The sequence below is a fragment of the Rhynchophorus ferrugineus genome, unplaced genomic scaffold, assembly GCF_030347505.1.
Source record: "Rhynchophorus ferrugineus isolate W39M unplaced genomic scaffold, kcgeb_rfMv2 rfM7, whole genome shotgun sequence".
NCBI classification, from domain to species: Eukaryota; Metazoa; Arthropoda; class Insecta; order Coleoptera; family Curculionidae; genus Rhynchophorus; species Rhynchophorus ferrugineus.
The window spans coordinates 352,926-362,154 of record NW_027472586.1 but is presented as its reverse complement, the minus strand read 5'-3'; the positions used below and the strand labels follow the sequence as shown (position 1 = coordinate 362,154).

Here is a 9,229-nt window from a genome sequence, read left to right as displayed (position 1 = left end):
TGCCGATCGCCGTAAGTTTAGTTGTCTGACTACGGGGGGACGATAACCGTCAACGATGTCAGATCGCAACGATCGACTAGAAACTCGTGAAGAACGCGCCTTCACAGCGCCGGCGCACATACCACAACAGTTTAGTACACGGGTGCGGTGTGTTGATAAAAAGAGGAAAAGGTGGCAGTTTTCCCTTTATAATCGTGTAAAGTGAGAAATCCGCGTCGAAAGGTAAATTTTCAACAATCCCCTACATGCTTGATTGTTATTTGAAACTGTAGTTGTCGTAGTCTGAACGGAAATTATCGGTGTAAGTCAACAACAACATTGATTTATTTACTGGCTCAAAATGGAGGTTTCCCTATTTCTTTGTTTATCCGATTCGCTGTTTGTGGTAGGATTGTGCATGGTGGTAGTGTATCTTTTTGTTTTATCGAGTCATTTCTAACCCAACCCCGAATCGTCTGACGTTTATCCCCCGTCTCGATTTCTTCGTGATATCATCCGTTTTCTAATCAAGACGAATGTGTCAATCGGAAATGTTGCGCTAATAGTAATCCGAGGATGAGTAATATGCATTGTTTCTGAGAAAAGATTCTTGTTTTTATAGGTGTGAGGAACACCCAACAGAATGAGTTATCAGAGCAGGTCAAGTAAGTACACTGTTTACTATTTTTGCTCGCTGGAAATTATGCATGTTATAACAGTAATAATCAACAGGTTATTTTATAACGTTAATTTCCACCTCTTAACCTGTTTTAATCGACACGGACGATTACAGCAACAGATAAAAGTTAATCTAAATTAGTCATTAGTATATAAATATAAAAAACAGCATGTCCTGATAACATACGAATCCGAGTTTGTTGTTAGGTCTAAGGCGCAACGCCTTTTAGTTATACGGAGAAGTACAGGGAATATTTCGGTGACTTGAAGCAGTTCCGGAGTTTATAAATAAATTCGTTTCGGTTCTCACAACATTTTGGTATCATTTTAAAGTTTTTGTATTTTTAATGAACTATTAACAATTACAATAAAAAATGGCATGATTTTTGATTATATTATTTCTGGGCAATTACTGTAGATTTTTATATTATTGTTAAATGTATCGATAATGTTTTAAGGCACAAATAAATGAATAACTTAACACTGTCACTGGTTACTACCTTAAGATTTACGTTACCACTAAAGGAATATTAGTCTTACCAATTTTTTGTTCTAATTAATGTACGTTATTTTGTTGTTAATTATTGTAGATTTTTTATGTGGAATACTAATGATTCTTAGATATATCGATAATGCTTGAGAGAATCAACAAATAACAATTTATCATTGGTATCTAAATTAAGACGCATAACATTAGTGTCACTAAAATAATTATCGTTTGCTACAATTAAAACATCTTTACGGTTTTTATTATTTTATGTTTTGGTCAGTTGCAGTAGATTGTTATATAGAATACTCCTTATCAAATAAAATGACCGTTTCAACACTTTTGAGTTATTTGTCGACTTAAACTTGGATTTATTTAATTAGTACTGATACCTATACCTACTTTTATGATTGGTGGTTAAAAACAAAGCTAATTGAAGATACAGAAATATAGATTAAGTTCATGGATTGAAATAATCGAAAGTATGAAATATATGCACAGAAGATATAATAATATAAAATGGAATACGAAAGATAAGAAAACATATATGATAAATATTAAGATGGTATAGAAAGATATAGCTAAAATATATATCAATATACATACAGATAACAATATATAAAATAAATTTAACTAGTATAATTAAACCTAACATAATGGTACTAAAGAGAGTTTCAGGTATACGAACTCAAATAGGTTTTAGAACTTGACATGAAAGCAGAACACGTTGGAGTGTGATTATAAAACCGCAATTGTCACATAACGGAAGGACGACATTGGCTATAAGGGATGAGTGTGAAGAACTGGCAATGCCATAGTCGTAAACCACGACCTATTTATGTCCACTAGAGAACATGATTAGCGACATAAAATCTCGATTAATGGGCCATAACTTATTTTCATTCCAATCTCATCTCGTCCCAGTTGAACCATGAAGTTTTTAAGACAATAGTTGCTTTCCTATTTATATTGTTGTACTAGTAAATAATACTGTTTGCTTTAATTTACATGGTGAATATTCGATATTATTTTAATACATGCATTGTCGCTGGTGATTAGATTATACATTAATAACGTTTGTTAATTTAGTGTCTTACCAAAACACTGGAGACATACCGATGTCTAACTCCAAAGATCCGGCCGTCATGTCGTGGCAACAAAACAACTACATGGGCGACTCCGGTATTCATTCCGGGGCTCAGACACAGGTCCCTTCGCTGAGCGGCAAAGAGGACATGTCCGAGAATTTGTTCGACCTCGACCAAGGTGACTATCCGGGCTTCACCCAGGACGACGTTGATCAAATGAACAACCAACTGAACCAGACCAGGTCTCACAGGGTGAGGGCAGCCATGTTCCCGGAAACACTCGAAGAAGGTAAGGTATTCGTCCTGCGGACGTTCCCCGTTGTTATCGGTCGTCTTCGCTAGGTATCGAGATACCGTCCACCCAGTTCGATCCCCAACAACAGACGGCAGTGCAGCGTTTGGCAGAACCCAGTCAAATGTTGAAACATGCCGTCGTCAATCTGATCAATTATCAAGACGACGCCGAACTAGCCACCAGGGCTATTCCCGAGCTGATTAAGCTTCTGAACGACGAAGATCAGGTGGTTGTTTCGCAGGCCGCCATGATGGTGCATCAGTTGAGCAAGAAGGAGGCTTCTAGGCACGCTATCATGAACAGCCCGCAGATGGTGGCCGCGTTAGTCCGCGCCATATCGAACTCGAACGATCTAGAGACCACCAAGGGCGCAGTCGGTACCCTGCACAAGTTGTCGCATCATCGTCAGGGTCTCCTAGCCATCTTCAAGAGCGGCGGCATACCGGCTTTGGTGAAACTGCTCAGTTCACCGGTCGAGAGCGTTCTGTTTTACGCCATCACCACCCTGCACAATTTGCTACTGCACCAGGACGGTTCTAAGATGGCGGTACGTCTAGCCGGCGGCCTCCAGAAGATGGTGGCCCTTTTACAGAGGAACAACACGAAGTTCTTGGCTATCGTCACCGATTGCCTCCAGATTCTCGCCTATGGAAACCAGGAGAGCAAGCTGATCATCTTGGCCTCTCAGGGTCCCATCGAGCTGGTTAGGATCATGCGGTCCTACAATTACGAGAAGCTCCTATGGACCACGTCCAGGGTTTTGAAGGTACGGTATGGTTTAGATCCGATAGGGAGCCGAACTAATGGATGTTACGACCTCTAGGTGTTGTCAGTATGTTCAAGTAACAAGCCGGCTATCGTTGAAGCTGGTGGCATGCAAGCTCTCGCCATGCACTTGAACAGCGGCAGTCAGCGACTGGTCCAGAACTGCCTCTGGACCCTGAGGAACTTATCAGATGCCGCCACCAAGGTCAACGGGTTGGACGCCTTGCTGTCGTCTTTGGTGCAAGTGCTCTCATCTCCAGATGGTAACGTCGTCACCTGTGCTGCCGGTATGGCTCGTGGGGTTATCTTATCGGCGCCTAAATTAACCCTCGACTTGTTTTTATATCCCGATAGGTATTCTGTCGAACTTGACCTGCAACAACCAATTCAACAAGGAGATAGTGTGCCAATGCGATGGTATTTCGGCGTTGGTACGCACCATTATGTCCGCAGGCGATCGTGAAGAGATCACGGAGCCCGCCATTTGCGCCCTGAGACATCTGACGTCCAGGCACGACAAATCCGAGCTCGCCCAGAACCAAGTTCAGTCAGTATGCGAACGCTAATCCGAGTAACACGAATCTACAAGTTTCAAATCTTTGCAGGCGCGTTGGCGGTATTCCGGTTATCGTCAGGTTGTTGAATCCCCCGTCCCGTTGGCCTCTGGTCAAGGCCGTCATCGGTCTTATCAGGAACTTGGCCTTGTGCGCTGAAAATTTTGCCCCGTTACGTGAAGCTTGCGCCATCAACTACCTGGTACAATTGCTGATGCGAGCCTACCAAGACACCCAGAGGGTAAGTATGTGAGTGTGACGGTAAGAGCATTGGAATGAATTCTTTTTCTGTGAAGCAGCGCGCGAGCATGGCCAGCGGAGGAAGCCAACCCCCAGGCACCTACGCGGACGGTGTCCGAATGGAGGAGATCATCGAAGGTACCGTGGGAGCCCTGCACATTCTGGCCAGGGAATGGAACAACAGGGAGCTGATCAGGCAGCAACGAGTTATACCGATCTTCGTACAGTTGCTGTTCAACGACATCGAGAACATCCAACGCGTAGCTGCCGGAGTGCTCTGCGAATTGGCTACGGATAAGGAGGGAGCGGATATGATAGAACAGGAAGGCGCAACGGCACCGTTAACAGAGCTGCTGCACTCAAGAAATGAAGGTAACCATATTTTGTAATTGGTTTCCTACCAAAGTAACCTGATCTAAAAGTCCAAATTGTTTATCGAATAACCCTTCTTTCACATCTGAGTTCTATTAGATTTTTTATTAGTATTTTTGAATTATTCTGACTTGCACTTCGTAAAACAACGACCCTTTTAGGTTTTTTAAAGTTTTTGACAGACAGACAAAACAGACAGATCTTTTTTGCCAAAAATTCAGAAACTAATAAAAGTGTGAGCAGGTTCACTGTAGCGATTCAACTAGATATGCCAACATATTTTCTCTCTTAATTAATTTTTCTTAACCACAGATAGATGATGAGTAAAAGAACTTCAATTGCATTATGACATTAGAGTTTTTATTTGGAAACTCAGATTATTACATATTTCATGGTTTCAGTTTAAAACAATAATAATTAAAAATGTCAATTTAATTTCAACACTATTTTGTCTTCATTCATAACTTATTGTTGACAAATGAACATATTTTTTTTAAAGTCGGTGTATTTTGGAAACAGAAAAAGGTCATACAAGGCCATGCCTAACGAATATGGAGGTTGATTATTGATGAGGTATGGTATTGATTCAAAAAATGTTGTCAGTACGAGAAACCTTAACCACAGATAGATAAGTGAAAGAACTAAAATTATGTTATGATTTTTAAGGAAAGATTTTTTACTTGGGTATTTCTATTTTGGTTTTAATTAATATAGTATAGTTTCCATATAAATAATACCATTAGAATTTATAGAATTTGTCTTGTCTTAGCTCAGTTCATAATCAAATTTATTTTCGGATCAGTAAGCTAAAACATAAAACTACTCTATAACGAACACAAAAGAAGTTAGTAAACGTGTCGGAATGCACTGGGTTGGTACAAATTTAGGTAGCCGACTTACGCTAAACAGATGTGGATTCCAGGAAATGGTAATAATAAATCTCGAACGGGAAAGAGAAATTTTAATGGGCCTGTTTTCGGCATTCTCGAATGGAAACCAAACCTAAAGGTACTTTTACGATATTCACTTGCACTGGACCGTGAATAAACGAAAGACCTGTAAGGAATAATGGCTTTATTTTTAATATTTACCTTTTCTACCTGTTATTGTCCGTAGTTTTTTTTACATGTCGGTGGATATTTTGTACCTGTTTGTGTGGAATTGTCTTTTATCAAATTTTAATAAACAATTCTATATCCTATTTTTACAATTTTTTGGGGAATGTGTAATAGGATGTAAATATGTTCTTATATAATTTTAATTTTTTTGTATACAATAATTTAATAATTTTTGAAATGTTTAAAACTCTTTTTGTGCTCCTCTCCTATTTGTACCACCCACTACTGTAATTTTGTGTTTTGATAGATTCCCATTTACGCATTTTTCTAAGTTTTAAGGATTTTTCACATTATTATATTCTCAAAATAAACTTTGAATGAAATCACTCACTCCAACAAGTGTGTTACTTTTATTTCTTTACCAGTAATTCGATTCCTTTTTACAAAATATGTAAATATATATACAATGTACTGAATAATCTTTTCTCTGTTATTAATTATACTTGAGTTGCATAATAAATGATTATTTAAATTCAGGAGACATGGATTTAACGACATTATAAATTTTCTGTGTTGCTCATGTCTTTTCGTGTTGCAGGCGTAGCAACGTATGCTGCTGCGGTTCTGTTCCGCATGTCCGAGGACAAACCACAGGACTACAAGAAGCGCCTGTCCATGGAACTGTCCAGTTCCCTATTTCGAGAGGAAGGTCTCTGGAACCCAGACATAGGGATGGGTACGGATTTCCAGGTAAGTCCAACGGCGATCCCCAATACGGAAACAAATTTCGGGAAATTTTATTTCAGTAGATTTCTCTTTTTATTTTCATTACGGGCTTGATTTGACTTTTTGAATGATTTTATTTGAGTATTTTCAGTTGTTTTTTTTTGGTTTTGCATTTTTTTCTTTTGCCAATTTTAGGATATTTTGAGTCCTGAACAATCATACGATAATATGTATGCACAAGGCCCACCAAGCGTTCACAGTAGCCATGGGGGTAGACCTTACCAACAACAAGGTAAGACCGAGATAGAGTGGGCGCTTTTGCTTTGATTAAAATGTTAACATCAAGAGCCATCAGAATGATATTAACCAATCTATATCAGTTTAACATAATCTTGATTAAGGTGTCTCAAAAGAAAGTTTATATTTATACAGTGCATTGATTTAAAATAATAGTCTACCGAAAACGTGTTTAATAACTATTGAAGTATATGATGTGGGAATTTCATTTTTAATAATATGATCTGAATTGAATACTGAGGTGGTCAAAAAGAGAGTTTATATGGAAACAGCAGGAAAATATGCTAACCAACCTATAAATTGTGTGACAGTGAATCTGAACAAGAAAACTACCTATACAGTTTTCTGCTCCTATCACTCGGTAGGAGTCTACAAACCTGAAGATATGACGTGCCAATGAGCAATAGAAAAACTGTTCAATATCATAATTTTTCGTGTGGTGACTGGTCTGTATAATATTAAAATTAACTTTACAATGGCCTACTCTTTGAAAATTAGGAAACGTAAATCAATGCTACATGGTAGAAAAGCTCAGTAAATCTTTCAGGTTTACTAGTTTTGGTTTTGAGACAAAATATAGTAAACCGCTTTGAACTCACTGACCTTATGCCAGACTTACGGTTATCGAGGATTTCAAAACACATCTGAGATTCAGCCTACTGGTAACTTGATTCTTCCGTACATTGAGAATGTTGTTTATTCAAAATTTTGTTTAAAATTAGTGTAGTTCGAGAAAAAAAATAGTTTTTTATTATGCTGTGATACGAGCGGCTGTAGTGGTTCGTATTTCGTATAAATTTCTAATTTTTCTTAAGAGCTAGGCTAGCTATCGAGGACTATACCTTGGATTCTTTGCTTTCACGCAACAAACTAAGCGAATATAAAATTTCTCTTGAGACACATTGTATATCAATTTAATACAGCTATATAACTAAATCTTTCGAATGAAGTGTCTGGGACTTTTTCAGGACTGAAAAGTTAGTAACCATTTTTGGTTTGTGTTATTTCGCATGAGTTTATTTGACGATTTTCGTTTGGTTGGTCAGTGGTCTGACGGTGTTTTTCTGTACAGGCTATGACCAGATACCAATAGATATGCAGGCGATGGACATAGGTTCGGGGGGTAATGGGTCTACTTACGCAACTCTGGAAGCAATGGACGTTACCGGCACGGAACCAGACCTCAATTTCGACGGCTTAGACCAGCTACCCGCCCCTCCTCAGGACAACAACCAGGTGGCCGCATGGTACGACACCGACCTGTAATCACACGACTATTTCATTGTCACCCATCTCCTTCCTCGCTCCCTTCATCACTCAACTCGATCCCTCCACCTCCTCCTCCTAGCCCGTCTCCCCCCACATCCCTCGTGTAGACGTAGCATCACCAAATCAAACAGGAATCAAAGGGATGCTTTAACCACAGTCATGGTATCTCAGAGGAATCTACGTGGGTATCGGATCCTCCAAGACATCAGGACGAGACTTGTATATTACCTTTTTTTGTTTTTCGGCAGTTTGGTTGGAGCTCTTGTCTCATTTTATTTGAAACGTAATGCAATTTACTTAGTGATAGTTTTTCTATTTTTGATTTCATTAAAAATATTAAGTTATATTTATGATGGCATTTATTCCTACACTGTCTTATATATACACATATACATACATATATTTTTCTCTATTTTTTTTTTTCGGTAGATAGAACTGTAGAATTTTCAGTGCTGTAGGTATAAGTATTGAAAATGTTTTTTGATGTTTAACGACGATTCACACGAGCTTAGTATGTTGTAACCTTAAGACTTTATTTTATTGTCATTATTATTATTATTATTATAGTTAGGTTTATTTGTACAATACAATATTTCTAATACTTTCTGACTGCTGTACAAACAAACCTATGGTAATTTTTTATATATATATATATATATAAAGTATAGAAACATATTTATATAATTATCTTTTATTATTATTAATTACTTTTATTCCCGGGACCGGCGATACGTCGTCGTTTCCGTTATTTTATCAGTTGTCGCACAATCTTTGATATGTTTTGTTCTTTTACATTATGTTTGACGCGTAATGACCCTAGTTTTGGGGCCCCGTTCATTAATTGTCCGAAGAATTGTTTATTTATCTCTCTTTATCATCAAAGGAAAAAAGTATTCTTAAAAACAGGGTAGATATGAATTATTATCGGTACTTTTTATCGAATAAGTGCATGATAATTCTAGGATTAAATAAAGATAATTGTGAAGTAAAGGAGGGGTTGTTTTATTTTAATCTCCTATTTTCCTTCTATATACGCTTATAGGATGAATTTTGGCTGTCGTTTCAAGTTTGGTTCATTGTGTGTCATACTTCGATTTTTTAATTGAAACTTTAGTGTTACAGTAATAATTTGGGAACGTAAATACATATTTTTAAATGATGTTTCTAAGAAACAAATGGCATATCTGTAAAGATATTCCCTTTTTATATCGGTTAACTGACATTCCGACTGAAAATCATGTCCTACTTTGATATAACGGATTTTGTTACAGTGAGTGTTTTAAATTTATAGTGGATGCTTTTAATGGTTCGGTACTGTAATATTGAATTTTAATATTTTCATTGTGGATCCGAACTCCGAATATTGATTGCTGATTTTTTTCAGTTCATATTTTAAATGTTTTTAATCAGCTTAGTAGATG

General features: G+C 37.6%; 1 protein-coding gene across 8 annotated transcripts; it reads left to right on the top strand.

Annotated features, from left to right (window-relative positions):
• The first annotated feature begins 79 nt into the window (after positions 1-79).
• LOC143199789 (armadillo segment polarity protein) lies at positions 80-8,798 on the top strand. 8 transcript variants are annotated; one of them, XM_076409881.1, is made up of 11 exons: positions 80-222; positions 602-644; positions 2,234-2,521; positions 2,575-3,293; positions 3,351-3,579; positions 3,647-3,839; positions 3,898-4,087; positions 4,146-4,458; positions 6,115-6,266; positions 6,438-6,534; positions 7,612-8,798. In XM_076409881.1, exons 2-11 carry the CDS (start codon positions 623-625, stop codon positions 7,803-7,805), a joined length of 2,397 nt encoding a protein of 798 aa, XP_076265996.1. In that variant the 5' UTR covers positions 80-222; positions 602-622; the 3' UTR covers positions 7,806-8,798. The 8 variants fall into 8 exon arrangements, with proteins under 8 accessions (XP_076265996.1, XP_076265994.1, XP_076266001.1 ...); XM_076409879.1 differs by having other exon boundaries at positions 4,143-4,458; XM_076409882.1 differs by having other exon boundaries at positions 123-301.
• The last annotated feature ends 431 nt before the right edge of the window (positions 8,799-9,229 follow it).